Source organism: Mobula hypostoma, chromosome 10 (genome assembly GCF_963921235.1).
Source record: "Mobula hypostoma chromosome 10, sMobHyp1.1, whole genome shotgun sequence".
Lineage (NCBI taxonomy): Eukaryota > Metazoa > Chordata > Chondrichthyes > Myliobatiformes > Myliobatidae > Mobula > Mobula hypostoma.
In genome coordinates, this window is record NC_086106.1 from 75,282,948 (window position 1) to 75,304,117 (window position 21,170).

At 42.9% G+C, this 21,170-nt stretch overlaps 1 protein-coding gene across 2 annotated transcripts in view; it reads right to left on the reverse strand.

The window, feature by feature from the left end:
- The window catches only part of LOC134352950 (kelch-like protein 4), a 189,830-nt gene extending 179,508 nt beyond the window's left edge, over nucleotides 1–10,322 (reverse strand). For both annotated transcript variants that reach the window (XM_063060631.1, XM_063060630.1), the window contains exon 1: nucleotides 9,648–10,322. In XM_063060631.1, coding sequence (XP_062916701.1) covers nucleotides 9,648–10,063 — 416 coding nt within the window. In that variant the 5' untranslated portion in view covers nucleotides 10,064–10,322. The remainder of the gene's footprint in view (nucleotides 1–9,647) is intronic.
- Between the last annotated feature and the right edge of the window lie 10,848 nt (nucleotides 10,323–21,170).

The window sequence follows — 21,170 nt, forward strand, 5'->3', positions numbered from 1 at the left end:
TCTCAACCTTAGTCTCCTGCTTTCTCCTCATAACATTTGACCTGACTAAACAAGAACCTATTAAACTCTATCTTAAATACACCTAATGAACTGGCCCCCACCGCTGTCTGTGGCAATGAATTCCACAGATTCACCACACTTTGCTAAATAAATTTTTCCTCATCTCCAGTGATGAATATCTATTATCTGTCAAGTAGGGGACCATGCACAATCCTGATTTGATGGAGACAGACCACCTGGAAAACTTCTGAAATGTCTGCTTTGCTACCACTGCTACTGTGTGGTAACCGGAATCTCTGGAGCTGAAGGCCACGAAATCCTCGGCTTTGCGTGTTTCAGCGGCCGGGGAGAAGTCGAAGGTGCTCTGGACCATCTCCAATGCCAACACATCTTTTCTTAGATAAGGGGCCCAAAACTGCTCACAATCCTCCCGAGTGCAGTCTGACCAGTGCCTTATAAAGCCTCAACTTTGCATCCTTGCTTTTGTATTCCAGTCCTCACGAAAAGAATGTTAACATTGCATTTGTCTTCCTTACTACTAACCCAACCTGCAAGTTAACTTTTAAAGAATCCTGCACATGGACTCCCAAGTCTCCTTACATCTTTAATTTTTAAATTTTCTTTCTATTTAGAAAATATTCCATGCCTTTATTCCTTCTGCCAAGGTGCATGACAATACACTTCCCTGCAATATATTCCATCTACTACTTCACTGCTATGTCTCCTCCATGGATTGTCACCTTGTCGTGGTGGAGAAGCTTGTGTGGTCCTGTGATCCTGAGAGAAATGCCATCTGCAGCTATGCTCCTGGTAGGGTCACCCATGGCAGTAAGGTCGAGGGTGAGGTCCCTGACAAAGAACAATCCACCCAAGACCTCAACGATGGAACAGGCAGACAAAGTTACTTCGAACTCAACGGCTGTGAAGGCGGATGAAGGCTGCAACAAATCCATCAGCTCCAATCGTCATGCTTCCCATGCCATTGGAATCAGTTGGTTGATTTGTGAAGTATCGTGTGCTTCTTGGAGTGCAACATCAGGTACACGTTAAACAAATACATGCACAGGCGTCTTCGCTCTGTGGGCCACTTCTTCAGAACGAAGACCATCATCCTTGACCTCGAGGGATAGCCACGATGACGGCATTGCTATGTATGATGAAGGCATCGAGAAGGCCACAGGTCCCTCTGTCACCAAGACTGCTCCTCTGAAGTTCAAGACTGGAGAAGTCATAACTGATCCAGGCAATGCTGGGTTGACCACTACGTAGATTTGTACTCAGATGTGGTCACAAGCACTGCACTGGAGGCTATCCCAAATCTACCATTCACGGATGAACTAGATGCACTGCCACACTGGAAGAACTCAGCAAAGTCATTGGCTATCTCATTCGTGGGAAAGCTCCTGGCGATGACAGAATCTCTCCAGAAGTTTTTGAAGAGAAGCAAACCAGCATTACTGTATCATCTGTACAAGCTCCTCTGTCTCTGCTGAGAGAAAGGCGACATACCACAAGACATGCAAGCCACAAACATTGTCACCTTGTCAAAAATAAGGGCAATCGCATTGACTACCATGGCATCTCCCTTCTCAGCATCATGGGAAAAGCCACAAAAGTCATTACGGCACGTCTGCAGCACATTGCTCAATGTGTCTACCCAGAGTGGCGGTGTGGGTTTTAAAGTCAACAGATCCACAATGGATATGATCTTCTCATTACACCAGCTGCAGGAGTAATGTCAAGAGTGGGGAAAAAACACTCTTCATCATATTAATTGACTTGACGAAGTCGTTCGACCTGGTCAGTAGAAGTGGGTTCTTGAGGTTGCTGCAGATTATAGGCTGCCCTCCAACACAGCTGTGCATGATCACTTCCTTCCATGCAGACATGCACATTACTGTCTGCTTAACAGCACAACTTCAGAAGCCTTCCCAGTGAGGAGCGAAGTGAAGTAAAGCTGTGTTCTGGCAATGCATTCTTCAGCATCTTCTTCACCATGCTGCTTCAGTATACTTCTGGAGAATGTGCTGAGGGCATCTACCTACATACCAGAGCTGATAGCACCGAGGGAAACTACCTACATACCAAATCTGACAGCAAACTCTTCCATATTGTTCACCTTAGCTCGAAGACCAGGATCCGAGAGATTATCATTCAGGAGTTGTTGTTTGCTGATGACACAGCATTGACTTCCCATACTGAAGCCCAACTGCATCATCACATCGACAACAGTTCCATTTCTGCAAGGAGTTTGGGCTGACCAGCAGCTTGAAGAGGACAAATGTCATGGGCCAGGACACAGACTCCCTCTAATCCATCACCAACGATGGTTACATTCCAGAGGTGTTTGACTCCTTCACCTATCTTGAGTCAACTATCATAGACACTGTTTCTTGATGCCAAGCTAAGCAATGGAATTGCCAATGCTACAGCTGTTGTGGCTAGGCCGAACAAGAGAGTGGAGAGCAACAGCCATCTGACTGTGAATACCTAGCTCTGTGTGTATCAGGTCTGTGTTTTTGGCACTCTCCTCTACAGCAGTGAAGCCTGGACAATCTATGTTAGCCAAGAGAAGAAATTGAACAGCTTTCATGTGTGCTGCTTCAGATGGATTCTGAACATATCTTGGCAGGGCAGAGCCACTAATACAATATGCTGGCATCCCCGATATGTTCTCCCTCTTCAGCCAGAGACAGCTCAGGTGGTTAGGACATGTCAGGTGAATGGGCTCTGGTGGAGTTCCAAAAGACCCTGCTGTTGGGGCAGCTGGCAGAGGGTTCACACATTTGGCCAGCCACAGCTTTGCTTCAAATATATCTGCAAAAAGATACGAAGCTGGCCAACATCGATGTGAACAACTGGGAAGATAGGGCAGAAGACCAGGCTGCCTGGAGTCAGACAGTCAAAAAATGTGCAAGGAGCAGGACGTACCCACATCAACTAGTTTGCTGCCAGGAGAGCTTGACGGAAGGAGAGGGTCACTCCAATCAGATGCCAGTCTTCCTTCACCTGCAGAAGTGTGGAAGAGACTGTCACTCCAGAGTGGGACTTCTCAGCCATTCCAGGAAGTGCACCACCACCTTCCTCATGTGCTACCTACCGTCTGTAGAGACAGAAGGATGCCAACTACAACTTCATTGCCCATTCTCTGAATCTGTCTAAGTCCTTCTGCAGACAGCCTGCTTCCTCAACACTGCATCCCGTCCACTTTATATTCATATCTTCTGCAAACTTGGCCTCAAAGCCATCAATTCTTTCACCCAAATCATTGACATATAATGTGAAAAGAAGTGGTCCCAGCACTAATCTCTACAGCACACCACTAGTCACCAACAGTCGGACAGTAAAGGCCGCCTTTATTGACACTCTTTGCCTCCTATCAGTCAGCCAATCTTCTATCCATGCTAGTAATTTTTCCTGTAATACCATGGGCTCTTGTTTTGTTAAGCAGCCTCATGTGCAGCTCCTTGTCAAGGACCTTATGAAAATCCAAATGAACAACATATACTGAAGCTCCTTTGTCTATCCTGCCTGTTATTTCCTCAAAAAATTCTAACAGATTTATCAGGCAAGATTTCCCTTGAAGGAAACCAAACTGACTTCGGCCTATTTTTTCAGATGCCTCCAAGTACCGCGAAACCTCATCCTTAGTAAACTTTCAAACTACTTTAGTCAGGCCAACTGGCCTATAATTTGTTTTTTTCTGCTTCCCTCCCTTCTTAAAGAATGGAATGACATTTCTGGTTTTCCAGTCTTCCAAATCTATTATGGAATCTAGTGATTCTTGAAAGGTCACTGCTACTGCCTCCACAATCTCTTCAGCTACTTCTTTCTAAAACCTGTAGTCTAGTTCCTCTAGTCCAGATGACTTATCTACCTTCAGACTTTTCAGCTTCTCAAGCACCCTCTCCTTGGTAACAGCAAGAACATTCACTCCTTCCCCTGACACTCTTTCATTTCTGGCATTCTACTAGCCTTCCACAGTGAAGGCTGATGCAGAATACTTATTAATTTCGTACACCATTTGTTTGTCCCCGATAACTACATTTCTAGCATCATTTTTCAGTGGTCTGATATCCACTCTTGTCTCTCATTTATTCCTTATACATCTGAAGGTTCCTTAAGGTTGTTTTAGCTGGGTGTGGTTGTGGGGATAAGCTCCCACTATCTATTAAATGTTCCCAATGGTGTGCACCTTAAATAGACCCTGACAACCACCTCCAGCTCCTGGCCTTCACATGTGGCTTAGCTACTAAGCCAGACAGAACCATTTCTACTGACAGGAGAATGGGCAAAGGCAGGTTACTAGCACCTTATAGTCAGTCACTTCAGGCATCATTTGTGGTTGACAGTTCATCTACGAGAAGGAAAACTGTGATCTCAAACTTCTGCTGCCTCGTTGCTATTCCTATTCATGAGGCAGGCATTGGGAGTAAACCCCCAAGTGAAAAATCCAAAGCTGGCGTCCCTAAGGCTGTCCTGTGATTAACAATGACTGGCAACTCCTGTGATTCTGCTGGTGCCAAACTGTATCGGTCTCTGCTACTCCTCTGGGTTATTCAGCTGTGTGGAGAAGTGGAGCTTGCTACATGGCAACACCTTTCTCTCCATATTGTACTGCGCTTACTTGTGTGTCTTGACAGCTAGGACACAAGATCCATGTTGACCCTAACCTACAGCGGCCTCAGACTCAGATATCTGAATAAACTTTATCTCCTCTTTTATATTATTAGCTAGCTTACCTTCATATTTCATCTTTTATCTCTTTATGGCTTTTTAATTGCCTTCTTTTGGTCTTTAAAAGCTTCCCAATTCTCTGTCTTTCCACTAATATTTGCAATACTATATGCCCTCTCTTTTGCTTTTATACTCTTTGACTTCCCTTGAATCTGTTCCTCCCTTTAGAGTGCTTTGTCATCTTCATGATGTATCTTTCCTGTGCCTTCTGAATATCCCCCAGAAACAACAGCCAATGCAGTTCTGCCATCAGCCCTGCTAGTGTGCCCTTGCAATCAACTTTGGCCAGCTCCTCTCTCATGCCTCTGAAGTTCCCTTTACTACACTGTAATTCTGATACATCTGACTTTAGCTTCTCTTTCCCAAATGGCAGGGTGAATTCTATCATATTATGATTACTACTTCTTAAGGCATCTTTACCTTAAACTCCCTAATCAAATTGGGGTCATTGCATAACATTCAATCCAGAACTGGCATTCCCCTGGTGGGCTCAACCACAAGCTGCTCTGGAAAAACATTTCACAGCCATTCTACAGAGTCCCTCTCTTGGGATCCAGCATCAACCTGATTTTCCCAATCTACCTGCATATTGAAATTCCCCATGATTATCGCAACATTACCCTTTTGATATGCCCTTTCTATCTCCCACTGTAATTTGTAGCCCACACCCTCGCTATTGTCCAGAGGCCTGTATATAACACCCGCCAGTGTTTTTTTACCCTTTGCAGTCTCTACCCACAAAGATATTACATCTTCTGACCCCATGTCACATCTTTCTAAGGATTGATTTCATTTTTTACCAACAGAACCACCTGACCCCTTCTGCCTACTGTCCTGTCCTTTTGTAACATTGTATATGCTTGTATGTTAAGCTCTGAACTATGATCTTCTTTCAGCCACAACCTAGGGGTGCTCACAACGTCATACTTGACAATCTCTAATTGCACTACAGGATCATCTACCTCATTCTGTTTACTGTGTGCACTCAAATATAACACCTTCAGTACTGTATTCATCACCCTGTTTGATTTTGCCCCTGGTACACTTTAACTCATCCCACTGACTGCAATTTTGCCCTATCATCTGCTTGTCCTTCCTCAGTCTCACTATAGAGTACCAATACCAACTGCCCCATCCTCAGCCCTATCACTTCAGTTCCCATCCCCCTGTCAAATTAGTTTAAACCCTCCCTCACAGCTGCCTGCAAGGATATTGGACCCATCGGGTTCAGGTGTAACAGGTCATCTCTGCCCTAGCAGAGATCCCAATGACCCAGAAACCTGAAATTCCGCGCCCTGCACCAATTCTTCAGCCATGCATTCATCTGCTGAATCATTCTGTGTTTACCCTCAATGGCAGCAATCCAGATCCACAGATTACCACCATGGAGATCCTGTTTTTCAGCATTTTGCCTAACGCCCTATATTCTCTTTTCAGATCCTCCTCACTTTTCCTACATAAACCATTGGTACCAATTTGTACCATGACAACCAGCTGTTCACCCTCCACCTTTAGAATGCCATGGACCCAATCTGAGACATCCCTAACCCTGGCACCTGGGAGGCAACAGACCATCTGGGTGTGTCTTTCATGTACACAACATCTGCTTTCTGCTCCTCTAACCATGGAATCCCCTATCACTACTGCACACCTCTTCTTTCCACTTTCCTTCTGAGCCACTGAGCCAGACTCAATGCCAGAGGCCTGGTTGCTGTGGCTTCTCCCTGGTAGGTCATGACCTCCAAAATTATCCAAAGCTGTATGTCCACTTCCTTCCCCTTTCCTGACAGCTAACGAGGTACCTGTCTCTTGAAATTCAGTGGTGATTACCTCCCTGTTAATCTGCCTCATTTTTTTATGTATTCGCCAAAAGTCATCCAGCTGCAGCTCCAGTTCCTTAAAACGGCCTCTAAGGAGCTGCAGCTTGGTCTACTTTATGCAGATGTAGTTATCATGGAGACAGGAGATCTCCCAGAGTTCCCACATTTCACACAAAGAACATACTACTATCTCTGGACCTGCTCTCAGCACACTAGCTTCGGTATTAACAGAAAAAAATAATTACTAGAAACTTATTTACTTACTTAGAACCTCTGCTTGTGCTTGCCCAAGTATGTTCTCACCTAAGCCCTTTGAGCCAAAGCCTGGCCACTAACACTGGCCCACTCCAACAATGGATGCTCCCAAAATGGCTTACCGCTTACACTGCTCTTCTTTTTATTGGCCCTGTGCTAATTGCAGCCTGCCAAAAAGCTCTTTCTCCATTCTGTGGATGTTTGTGCATGGCCGTTCTTGTTGGTGGAGCAATAGAGTCATAGAGCACTGAAGAAGGCTCCTTGGCCCAACTTGTCCATGTTAGACAAGTTGCCTACATGATCTAGATCCGACTGACTATATTTGGCCCATATCCCTCTGAACATTTTCTATTCACACACTCCCCAAATATCATATAGCTATTGTATGCTTCCTGACTATAAACGTCCATCAAATACTGTATGTCATCTCAAAAGATAGCCAATAATGTTCACTGAAACCATGAAAAACTATTTCCTGCTTCTCATCTTCCATCCATAGTAGTAGTTTAGCAACTAGATACTTGAGGCTTTAGTTTATCATGTTATGTCATATGCTCCAACAATAAAAGGACACTGTTCAGAGGCAGTTAACAGTATGTTTGCAAAAGTGCCACAATTATTTTATTTATGATTCATTGCTGTAAATTGAGTCAGGCACTAAGACAATGGTATCATCTCATGCTCTTTATTTGCACTCCCCTCATCAGGCAAATGTTGAAATAGGCTTATGCCCCAGGTGACACAGCACTGTGTGAAGGTCTCTGGCCTGCAACTGGAAGGAATTTGGGGATTGTAGCCAACCAGTGATTGAATAATAAAATGAAGCCAAGTGGATGGAAGAGAGCTAGGTGAAGAGTTACTGAGATGGTTGGGTTTGGGCAGGTGTAGGATCTGACAGGGATCACGTGCAGTAGTGGGAGATAAATATTGCTAGTCATTGGGAGGATTTAAATCAGAAACAAAGGAAAACCAATGGTTGGTTGACGGGGTCGTTGGCGGGGGGGGGAGGAGAAAGGGTAAGAGGCCAGATAAAAATCAATAGTCTGTGGACATGGTCAGTTGTTGAGGAGTGAGTTGAGTCAGTAGATAAATAAATGGGGATGTAACCAAGTCTGTAGTTTGGTGGATGGATGGAGGGACTGGATTACCACCAAGACCATAAAACATAGGAGCAGAATTAGACTAGTCCCTGTAAATTTTTATGTCCCTATTTATCAACAATTAATCAACTTCAGCTTTAAATATACCCAATGACTTGGCTTCCACAGCCACCTGTGACAATGAATTGCATAGATTCACTCCCACCGGCTAAAGAAATCCTTCTTCATCTCTGCTCTAAAGGGACGTCTCTCTATTCTGAGGCTGTGCTCTCTGGCCCTTGACTGTAAGAAACATTATTTCTACATCCTCTCTTTCTCAGGCTTTTTATGTTCGATAGGTTTCAAGAGCTTCATGTTTGGGGATTGTAGGAAGTGATTGTCCAAGGGACCACCAGATAAGGGTAACACTTAAGGTGAACCAATGTGGAGCACTCCCAGCACTGAACTGCAAATTGCTCTGGCAGGTCCTCTTTAACCAATGCTGAAGCAGCCTTTACCAATCCGTATTAGTGTATAAATAGCATCAATAATTGGCATTTCCTCTGAACATATTTAAATGAGGATATAATCTTTCTAAACTACCAGGAAAAGTATGTGCAATTTTCAGATTTTATTGTATTTAATTTTTTTTTTTGGTTAAAGATTTCCTGTGCTCAACCCTCCACCACTCTTTGGGTATAGGTTGTTTTCATCCTTTACTTCGCTTAATATGTTTACTTTTCTCCCTCTCTCTCCTAGTACAACTGTGTACCCCCCGGCCACGGTAGTTCCTCCTCCACAGCAGGTTGTGACAACTCGTGCTTCTGTTTTCCCTCCTTCCTTTTGGGTTCCTGTTTCCTGGCTCCTCTTGATGGCACAGAGACTGCTATGTGTGAATTCAGTATCAGAGCACTAACTAATCAATAAGCAATGCGAGCATGCGTTCTGCCCTTTTCTGTTAACTCTTTCTCATAGCAGTTACTTGCTAGGAGGGTGACTGAAATTATGTGGAAACTACAAGGCAATAATAAGCTATTCACCAAAAAGTCGGTGCCAGGTTTCGTTATCCAAATGTGTCTGTTCCTACCTTATTTCATCTCATCTACTGCTCCTTCCACATGTAATACTTATCCAGCCTCCCTTTCAATGTTATTTACATCAGCCACTCCACGTGGTACTGAGTCCACTACATATGGTACGTAGGACCGTAGATCTTTGGAGTAGAGCCAAAATGTTACAGTTTCTGGGCTTTTAAATCAGGTATTTCCACTCATATAAACAAATGAGATAAAGGACATTTAAAATCTGTATTCTTTATCATGTGCCATAAAATAAAGCTTTGAATAAACATGATTTTGACACATTTTAAATATAACTCAGAATAAATTATTTATCTGTTCTGCTGACTGCACTGAGAACAGACATATGTCTAAGGCTGCGTACACAGTTGACACTAAACTCCTACCAGCCTATGGAGTTGCAGCACATACTTGCACGTTTTATTAAGGTGTGAAAAACATGTGATTGCAGAGAAATTATCCACAGGAATTAGATTACTTCACTGGAATATGTAGTAATGCACTCGGTACCTGATTGGTTACACTTGCAAAAGGCAAAACACAAAAATATGTGAAAGCTTTGCAGCAATAATAATAAGCAATAATAATCCCTATATAATGGACTTTTCTGTTAAAAAATGTAAATAATATTCTGCTTTCTTCAGTGCTGCTAATATTTCCTCACTACAGACTCCTACCTCTCTCCAGACTCCTCTGTAAGATCAGCACTCTCTGGTTCCAAAGCTTCTTTGTTTTCTTTTTCTTCTTCTTTACACGAGTCCTCTTCTGTCGGAATTTTAGAGAGCCCTTCGTTCTCCGGTGTGTGTGGAACTGTATTTTGCTGGTGGCATGGCTGCCAGTCCGGTCTGTTGTAAACTGGTCCTGGCACAGGTGCCAGCAAACTGCTTATAGGGCTGCTGTTTTTCCTGAGCCCACTTCTGTCCCGAGAGTGGCTTTTCAACCTGTTCTGACCCATGCCACGGTGCTCAAATCCCTCCTGCTGGAGGCAACCAGTGTTTCCAGAAGAGCTCTGCGAGGGGTGGCTAAACCATTTCCATCTCAGCCTCAGAATTTGCTTCATGTCAAACTCCTTCCTCCCGGTGACAGACATCATTGTCCAAGAGAAATTTAAAATTGTAGTTGGAAGCAAGCTTCCTCTTATTCCTACTGCACGCCTCTGCACCGAATCCTCTCAGTGTGGAAACCAAAAAGAACAAACCTTTCTTGTCTGAGCAGTGCACAGTACTGCTAGCGCTCACAGCAAATAGTAAGCTGCTGTTAACTGTGTAGGTGGGATACCATACTGACAGGATGATGAGGTCAGCCCTTAAACAAGTAAATCAGATTAACACAGGAAGACAGCTACCAAAACTCTAAACAGCAGCTGATCTCACATGCTGCTGAATACAGACTTACTGATACTGTCCTTTGCTTAGCAAGATCCCATCCATTTTAAAGAAATGTGAGCTGGAACGTGATATCCAGGAAAATATGCAATAAAGTCTCAGGCTTGTGTTTCCCGAGAAGTAACTGCAGCCAGAGGATATTTTCATTTCTTTTTCCACATGACACTCACATTCCCTATCTAAAAGACAGAGTCAACAACAAAGCATTTTTGTTCTAGTCCAGCTTCAGTGATCTCTTGACTTGCCTTGTAACTTCACTTACTGGAAAGAGGGTCAAAAGGCTAGTGTCAAGCCCTGCCACACACTAAAGAACGGTTCGAAGTGGTGAGGGAGAAGAATAGTCCAAATCAATTACATTGTTTTGTGATGTGATTAAATTAGGGCAAAGGCTGTTTAAATCTCACAGAAGTGTCACTGATCTAGCACAGATCCTCCACATGATGCACGATGTGACGAGATCACTGAATGCAAGTGCTAGCTTTTTTTATATTTAAAAATAGCTGAACAGATAATATCTCCCAATCCAGAAAATCACTTTTGATTCATGGTTCCTTTGGTATTTTGTAAGCAATAAAAAAAATCCCTTTGTTTTAAAGACTCTGGTCTTGCTTTAATTATAAGGACAAAATTCAACTCTGAAATTCAGCTCTCTGCAAACCATCCATTAAATAAAGTTCCTGCATTCAGAAGCTTCAGAAAGGAGAAAAATACATACTTTTGCTTATGGATACATTTACACCTCTGCATTCTTGTGGGGTAAATTATGGATTCAATCTTGCACAGTTTATCATTAGACATTGTAGATTTTAAAACTCATCCAGTTTGCTGTTTGATACAGTAAAACGGGCAAGCATTGAGATTACTCCTCAAAATAAAGCATAAACTGGAGAACAGCCACATTTTATTCAGCAGAAGGGGATAATTTTTGAAGGCTGTTTCTAATATTAAAGTGCCTCTGAGGTACAACTGTTTGGGTATTGAGCTATTTATCCTGCCTTCAGGCCAAATGCCAACTTGGCAAAGAAGTTGAAGTTGCTCAGCATAAATAGTTTTCAGGCATTCAGCAACTTGTCAAACAGTGCTTCTCCTAAAGCTGTCTCCCACCAGCAGTCAGCTGATTGTGAACAAACAAATGTTTGCTGAGGATTTGCACAATTCTTAAAGTTGTATCACTTTTCATTCCTCCTTGCTGTTGGAGATTTTGAAAGGACTTTAGCAAAGTAGGTAGGACAGCACATCAAGAATCCCACAGCCCTCTGACATTCTTCAGGAACTTAAACTGAAAAATAATTATGCTCTGTGTATCCAAGACGAGTCATCTGGTGGTATGGTGTGTTTAGCCTTAGGCATCTAGGAATGATCTGGCAGGGGGCTGGAGGAGACTAATTACAGTTGCTTCAGCTGCTGCAGAAGAGTGGAATTCAAAGAGCAAGCTGCAATCCTTACCCCTGCAGATGCACAGTATCTCCTCTGGATCTCCACCAGGACTATCTGTGCCATGTCTAAGAATCTGCACCTTCAAACATGACCCATTCTTCCCCTGAGGCTCATCCAGCTGACTATTCATTTCTATAGAAGGAGATGCATAGAACTTATATGTCATCATGTGGTATGTCCTGTACCTCATCAAGTGGCCACTGAGTGTTGTCTTCTTCTGCCGATGTACTTCAAGGTTCAATGTGTTCTGTATTCAGAGATGATGTTCTGCACAACACTGATGTAAAGCATGGCTATTTGAGTTACTCTCACCTTCCTGTCTTCTTGAACCAGCCTGGCTGTTCTCCTCTGACCTCTCTCATTAACAAGGCCTTGTTGCTCACTGGACTTTTTTTTGTTATTGTGCCATTTTCTGTAAACTCTGGAGCAGAGTTTTCCAACCTGGGGTCCACTGACCCCTTGCTTAATGGTATTGATCCATGGCATAAAAACGGTTGGGGACCATTGCTTTAGAGAGTCCTGTACATACGATACTCAAATCACCCCATTTGGAACCAACAATCAGTCCATGGTCAAAGTCACTTAGCTCACATTTCTTCCCTCTTCTGATGTTTGGTCAGAACTACAACTGGGCCTCTTGACCATATCTGCATGCTTTTATGCATTGAATTCCTGTCACATGATTGGCTGAGTAGATAGTTGCATTAACAAGCAGGAGTACAACTGTACATAATGATATGGCCAATGATATGGCCACTGAGTGTACACATTGACCTTCCAATTATCGGCAGTAGCAACTCCATGCAAACTCAAATTACGGCATTTAGCAATTTGGATCAAAACTCTATACTTTCAAGCAAACTTTCAAGAATGCATATTTTACAAATGAAGCAATCTGGAACACCCCATAGAAATGTGTTAAAGCAGACATGTCATGATATCAATCAGTATGACAGTAGTGCCATCTTGGAACATGGCATTTCAGATACAGCCTTCTTAAGAGGCACATGATCAGCAGCTGAGCAATTTGGAGGGATTTATTATCTCCTTTCTAGTTAGTTAATATTATTGCCATCCAGGTAATACTTGCTGCTTTCTTGAGTTGTTTCTGCTTGCAGAAGCTTTAAGGAAGTGGCTTGACAGGTGCTCGTCATTCAGAACTGAACTTAGTCCGTAGACAGGCTTTGACGATGCATAACACACACTAAATGTTGGAGGAACTCAAAAGGCAGGCAGCATCTGCGGAAAAGAGTTAACTATCGATGTTTCAGGATGACACCCTTCATCAGAACTTGTGGTCCTTCCCCACGCCCCCCCACCCCCCACTTTCTTACTCTGACTCCTCATCTTATTTTTTCCAGTCCTGATGAAGGGTCTCTGCCTGAAACGTCAACTGCACTCTTTTCCATAGATCCTCCCTGGCCTGCTGAATTCCTCCAGCATGATGTGTGTGTTGCTTGGATTTCCAGCATCTGCAGATTTTCTCTTGTTTGTGATTCAACAATACATAATATGGTTTTGTGTTTTGCCATTTGGGTTGTGGAGTGGAAATACGTCTCCAGCAAAGGAGATGTATGGTGCTCCTTTCCTCTAGTAGACTGAAAGTCCCCCTTGGGCAAGACATAACATCTGCTTACCCCTCCTGATCAGGGACATATGAAGCTATGGGAGCAGGTAGTGGATGGTCATATGAACAGCTGGTGTATATCACAAGCCCTGGTTATGCGACCACTGACACCAGGCAGACAATCCTTAGCGATATTGATAATGGCTGGGCTCATCCACCTTGTAAAGACACTGCCCAGAGGAAGGCAGTGGAAAACAACTTCTAGAGAAAAAAATTGCCAAGAACATTCATGGTTATGGAATGATCATGATCACCCACATTTTGCCATATCCACAATATGGACTATGCATACATTTTAGTGCAGATTAGTGCGATGCACTTTCCCCAAGAAAGTTTCCTGACAGTGTGGTAGTTAGCAGATTTATCCTCAGGCTTTGGGTGACTTTGATAAGGCCGGTGTTTACTGCCTATCTCTATTGCCTTTGTTCTTGAATCGCTGCAGTACCCCTGCTAAACATGTTCCTGAAATGCTATTGCAGAACTTAGACTGAGCAATCATGAAGAGTTGGCATGCCATAATGGAACAAGAGACATTTGCAACATCTTAAAGTTTGCTGTTCAATATTGCACAAGAGAGCTTGCAAACACTTCTTGATTAGATACTTCAAATTTATGTACAACTTCTAGAGGTGCTGAAGTTACTCATTTACCTCTTCCCTTTTAGTTTAGTAGACCATATTTATTCAATGTATGTCACTTCTACACCAATCAAGTACTGGTTGATGGCAGTGCAGAAAAACCTCCTTCAATTTGCAAAAATGGTCCTGAAATAATTCCATTTGTCTTGCATTTTAATGTTCTGTCTCACTCTCACTCTGACCTCTCAGTGTCTGATTTCTTGCCATTCCTACAAACCTCAACATGCATGGAGAATAACACTTCATCTTCTAACTGGCAGAGTACAACATCCTGGATAATACCGACTTAATCAATTTTAGATCATCAGTGGTAATTCTGATTGTTAAACATAAGAGATTCTGCAACTGCTGGAATTCTTGAGCAACACATACAAAATGCCAGAGGAATTCAACAAGTCAGGCAGCATCTATACAGGGGAAAAATCAGTCGTCGTTTCAGGCTGAGACCCTTCATCGAGACTGGAAAGAAAGTGTGCGGAGCCAGAATTAGGTGGGGGAGGGGAATGACTGCAAGATGGCAGGTGAAACCAGGTGATGGGGACGAAGCTGGGAAGCGAGAGGTAGAAGAGATAACGAGATGAAGGAGAGGGAACCTGATAGGAGAGGACCATGGAAGAAAGGGAAAGTTGAAGGGTACCAGAGGGAGGTGATGGGAAGGTGAAGAGAAGGTGAGAAGTTAGCCAGAATATAGAATAGAAAAAAAGAAGGAATTGCAGGTCGAAAGTACTGGAAATAAGATAAATCAAAGCTCGTCTCATCAGATTGGATTCCACCAAGATGAAAAATGAGGTGTTGCTCCTCCACCCTGAGTGTGACCTCATCATGGCAGTAGAGGAAGCCTTGGACCAACATATCAGAATAAATAGAAATGGGAAGTCGAATTGAAATGAGTAGCCACCAGACTTTTTAAGCATATTCTACATACCTCTGCTAATAATCATCTTGTACTAATATTTTGCCTGGTTAGCCTTTTTTTACCCTTATCCACCTTGACTGTCACCCCTTTTGCCATTTAATCTCACCTGCCTTCTACTCTTTCACATATTCCCTTACTCCTTTTCATAGCTCTAGTTTAATTGTCACTTAACCATATATAAATATGCATGAATACAGCCAAGCAAAACAGTGTTACTCCAGGGTCAAGGTGAAAAACAGAGTACCTACAGTCATACCGAGTGCAAGGCACATATAGCACATATAAGATAGCAAGTACATACAAAAAAATATATAGTTCAAGATCCCGAGTCCACGAATGTTGCAGCAGTCTGCATTGGAATACATTTTAAGACCTAAAGATCTTTTTTTTCTGTTAAAAAGCTCAATGAATTGATATATTAACTGTCATGATTTGGATTAGTCTCTGTGCTATATAAATTCATGAGCATAAGGTGACACTAATTTCTATCAGCTGCATAGCAAGCAGTTGCAGAGAAAGAACACGGTGGAGGATTTGAAAGAGAAGAAAGAAGGAAGTCTAAGCTCCTTTCTGGTTAGGCCTTCCACAAAAAGTTACATCCAAGCTCATAACTAATCAATACAATTTCAGTTTCCTATAGATTGCATTATTTCCCTTGTATGTCATTCCCTTATCCATAAGGCCATTTTCCTTTGCAAGATAAACTTTTCATACCAGGTTAACATATGGCATACCGTTTTCCAAATAAGCCCAATGGATCAGCCTGCACATTCAGATAAGTTGTGGGACTTCGCATGTCCCAGTGCACTCACTCAATGCAGCCCAGGTGTGTCAATGAAGGAAACTGCTAAAGACTTTGTAAAGTGATTTCAAATGACTGCAATAATATCCTGCAAAGCTGCCTACCACACTGAAAGTTAGCATCCTTCAACCAATCATCTCAGCATGGGAATTATCAGTCAAGGCAGGCCAGCTGTCGTCTAGCAGCGAGGGCATGAGTAGAGGAGCAGAGGAGGGATAATGACTGTTGTCTTCTTGATGGACAGCAGCTAGATTATACTGCATACATTGTCTCCTACTACCCTGGGATGGAAAAACAGCAGTCCTAGAAACCTGTCAATGGATAAGTTTTGAGTCAGACTTGACAACTTAAGGCTGATATATACTTGTGCGTACTAGCTTACGCAAGTGGGCTATGCCATTGTGAGCATTTATACTTGTGTGTTGGTGTGTCTGCGTCGCTCTGCAATTCACCACCAAAACACTATGCCACTGTATTGAGTTTCTTCGTGTTGAAACTCAACACGAAGAAACTGAAACTTCAATCAATGGCGACTGAAACTGAAGGAGGGTGAATTTTCTGTGCTTGTCCTGCCACTGAGAGACATGGACGAGGAAATGCATTTCAAATATTTTCAGATGTCGGCAGGTAGATTTGACGATTTGGTTGATCGTCTCCAACCATTTATTTCGCATCAGCGTACACACAGTATACTCAGAGACTGGCAATCACCATTCGAGTTTTAGCTTCAGGTAGAAGTCAACAGGCTGTAGCGGTTAGCTACAAACTGGCGTCAAGCACAGGGTCCTCCATAATTTCGGAAGTCTGTAAAGCTCTATGGAAAGCATTGCGGCCAGAGTTCCTTCCCTGGCCTTCAGTCACCCAATGGCAAGCTATTGCAGTGTATGAGGAATGCGGTGCTACCAAGCGGACCAGTCATAGTTGATGCGGTTTGCGACGCCACAACGCATAGTTACATTTTGGGAGAGGTGCGCGTTAGGCTACGGCATAGGGTTCGTGGCTACACCGTACCTACGGCGTACATTTGACGCACAAGTATAAATCAGCCTTAAATGTTTCTTTACACTTTGTATTCCACTGCAGCAATTAAATATTAAATAGTTTCTATCTGTGTTGCAGTGAAAACTATGGCATCACACTTTAGACTTCACTTTCTGGTTGGGTGGACAAGTGGGCAAATGGAGGTCCATGTGGAAAAGACAGTCCTCCAAACTCTGCATTAAAGTCTTTTAGCTCCTAAATGTTCCTTGGCACTGTCAACATGGCTTCTGGTAGGGCCACGTATGCACAAAGCATTTCATCATGTGTACCAACCAACCAAACTTCTGAAACCTTCCCCATGAAATTAAATCATCTACAGCAAAACTCTGTGCAACCTCACTGTCTGGGGAATTAACACATTTTTCATCAATGTTTGTCCCCACCCTGAGTGTGGCCCACATGTCTAATGAAAAGATTGTTTATGCCTTTTGAACTATTGATCACTTATGGATGTTATAGATTGCAGGCTATCACTGGCAGTTATTGGTTGGATAAAAACATAACTCTTCCCACTGAGCAACTAATTTTCAATGTTAATTGCATGCAAGCATATCGGTGCCAAACCCAGGAAAAGTATGTTCCTAAAATTTGTAGAAGCTCAGAGCAGTAGCTCATACTTTTAAAACACATACAAGAGAAAATCTGCAGATGCTGGAAATCTGAGCAACACACAAAATGCTGGCGGAACTCAGCAGGCCAGGCAGCATGTACGGAAAAGAGTACAGTCGACGTTTTGGGACGAGACCCTTCGGCAGGACTGGAGAAAAAAAAAGATGCGGAGTAGATTTAAAAGGTGGGGAGAAACACAAATTGGTAGGTGAAACTGGGAGGGAGAGGGGTGAAGTAAAGAGCTGGGAAGTTGATTGGTGAAAGAGATGCAGAGCCGGGGAAGGGGGAATCTAATAGAAGATGACAGAAAGCCATGGAAGAAAGAAAAGGGGGGAGGAGTGCCAAAGGAAGGTGATGGGGAGGCAAAGAGATAAGATGAGAGAAGGAAAAGGGGAATGGGAAATGGTGGAGAGGGTATTACCGGATATTCGAGAAATCCATGTTCATGCTATTAGGTTGTAGACTAACCAGACAGAATATAAGGGGTTGATCCTTCAGCCCAAGTGTGGCTTCATCGCGACAGTAGAGCAGGCCATGTCTAGACATATTGGAATGGGAATGGGAGGTGGAATTAAAATGTGTGGTCACTGGGCAATACCACTTCTTCTGGTAGGCAGAGTGTAGGTGCTCAGCGAAGCGGTCTCCCAATCTACGTTGGGTCTCACCGATATACAAGCTGCCATGCCGGGAGCACCAGACACAGTATATGATCCCAACAGACTCACAGGTGAAGTTTCACCTCACCTGGAAGGACTGTTCAGGGCCCTGAATGGTAGTGAGGGAGGAGGTGTAGGGACAGGTGTAGCACTTGCTCCATTTGAAAGAATAAGTGCCAGGAGGGAGATCAGTGGGGAGGGATGAATGGACAAGGGAATGATGTAGGGAGCAATCTCTGTGAAAAGCAGACAGTGGAGTGGGGGGGTGGGTGGGAGGGAAAGATGTGCTTGGTGGCGGGATCCCATTGGAGATGGCGAAATTTACAGAGAATTATGTGCTGGAAGTGGAGTCTGCTGGGGCGGTAGGTGAGGACAAAAGGAACCCTATACCTGGTAGGGTGGCGGGAGAATAGGATGAGGGCAGACATGCATGAAATAGAAGAGATGCAGTTGAGGGCAGATTTATTTAATTGTGGAGGAAGGGAAGCCCCGTTCTTTGAAAAAGGAGGACATCCCCTTCATTCTGGAATGAAAAGCCTCATCCTGTAAGCAGATGCAAAGGAGATGGAGGAATTGAGAGAAGGGGATTTTTTTTTTTTTTTTTTTTTTTTTGTTTTTTACAAATAACAGGGTGGGAAGAGGTATAGACCAGGTAGCTATTAGAGTCTTTTTGTTTATAATGGACATCTTTCTTCCATGGCCTTCTGTCCTCTCCTCTTAGATACTCCCTTCTCCAGCCCTATATCTCTTTCACCAGTCAACTTTGCAGCTCTTTACTTCACCCCTTGCCCTTCCAGTTTCACCTATTACTTTATGTTTCTCCCTCCCCTACCCACACCTTTTAAACATACTCCTCATCTTTATTTTCTCCAGTCCGGCTGAAGGGCCTCAGCCTAAATCGTTGACTGTACTCTTTTCCATAGAAGCTGCCTGGCCTGTTGAGTTCCTCCAGCATTTTGTGTGTATTACTTTAAAAATACACAGTGCCTTGAGGGAAAAAAAGCATGTGTCAGCCTAAGGTTATGGTGCGATGGGTACCAAGAAAACTGTCATTTGTGAACGGAGGCCTTTTAAAGAGTAGGGGAGAAAAGGAGCATGTTTCAAAAACTGTGGAAACCTTTTAGCAGGTCAGGTAGCATCAGTGTAAAGAGATACAGAGGCAATATCTCAGGTTGATAAAAGAAAACAAGTTAATTTTATGATCCACAAATTGCATGTATAAAAATTATTCTTAGTTATTTGCTGCGATGTTATTTTGAGTCTTGATTGCCAGCAATAGTTCTTAAACATTTCCTTTCTGCCTGAGTATATTGTCTGAATGAAAATAATAAAGAACTATGTTCGACAACATTAACTTGAAACCAATGTGATATAAAGCTGAATAAACCATCTATATTTCTTATTTTTGTCCACTTAACTCGGATTAAGATCCTGTCCTCATAATTGTAGCATCACCTTCCCATCACTGAATACCTGAAACTGCTTCATTTAACTCATCAGCATCCTTCTACAAAAATAAATCAGAAGAAATTACATAAAAATTGATACTTCTTAATGAGAAAAGCCATATTTTAAAAGAGAAAACAAGTTAATTGCAATAAAACAGAGAAAGATGGATTCTCTAAGGATTCCCTATGTGATATCAGCCTCTGAAAAATATACTTTATATTCTAAAGGAATGGGTGGAGCTAAAGATGGCGCCAGAGGGCTACCTCTCCCAGCTCATCAGAGAAACAATTAAATTCTTCCTATTCTAATGTCTCTATTTTCCTTTACAGGGTGGCTGGAGTCCTATTGGGATCTTTGATCTACAGCGGCACTCAAAACCTGTGGTTCTGCATGGCAGCATGTTCCCAGTTGGCCAAGTTTCTGTATGACCAAGGGCAGCCAGAAGTTATGCACCTTTGGGGCCTTGCGCACCCCTCTGGAAAAGATTTCTTACTAGAGTCGTGAACTGAAGCGTAGCAGAAGCTGGAACATTGAAGGCAGCGAGACCAGCTGTCAGAAGAGTCTGCACTCAGGATCGATTGCTCTTTCTCTTTCTTCCAATGGTGAGGGAGAGTTTGCTGCCAGTTCTCGAGTCAGGGAGCTCAAAATAAAAAGCAACACTTCAGAATGACTGTAACATCGAAATAGCGACTGCTTGTCTCCCATCTCACTATGGAAGGAGCAAACTTCTCCCTTGTTAGTGAGAGAGAGAGAGCCTGCGAGATGTTGAAACGTTCAAGTGAACAGTTAGTTTTTGGTGTACTGTAGACCAAGTTCTCTCTTTGGGGGTTTTGCAGTTACTTGCATAATGGCTGGTGGGAATGCTGGTACTTTATGCTAGAATAAATGGGGTGGAGAGGAAGGGGTGATGCTTTTGCTACTGCTTGTGCGTGGGCGGGAGGCAGAAGGGCTTTAGGGCTCTTAAGTTTTTTCTGTCATTCATTCTTTGGAGCTCTTCTTTTTTGTGAGGATGTCTGTGGAGAGTAAGAATTTCAGGTTGTATTTTGCATACCTTCTCTGATATAAAATGGAACTGTTGAACTCCACATCAATGAAGGCATGACCACTTTAAACTATGTGAAATATGTGATAAGTTATTTATAATAATGAACATCTTTCTGTCTGCCTTACACGTACTCTATAAGAACATTGCAACAAGACCAACATATTCTTCTGGGTGCTTGTTCTCCCCTAAATGTCAATGTGGTGCTGGTTCATGATACTTTTTAAAAAATGCACTGAAGTTATATTTATACAGTACGGTTTTAATGAGCACCATGAGTGAGTGGGCATAGTGTTGTGAGATCCGCCTGCTGATTCACCATGCTCTAAAATTTAAAATCTAGTGTGCGCTTTGTTTTATCTACAAACAAGAAGCTTATGACCAGATAAATGGTTGGACATTGCTTTGAACTTTGGGAGTTGTTTTTCAAAACACTATTACCACACGTGAGTATTGATATAAAAGTTTACCTTCTTCAGCTTCTAGGTAGGATTATCAGCATTACCACTAATGCACCACTTCCCCTGCTCTTGTTTATGTCTAGATTTTGATTGCAGGAACAGTATTTACTTGTGCTAGCATCATTTGCAGCAGCCAA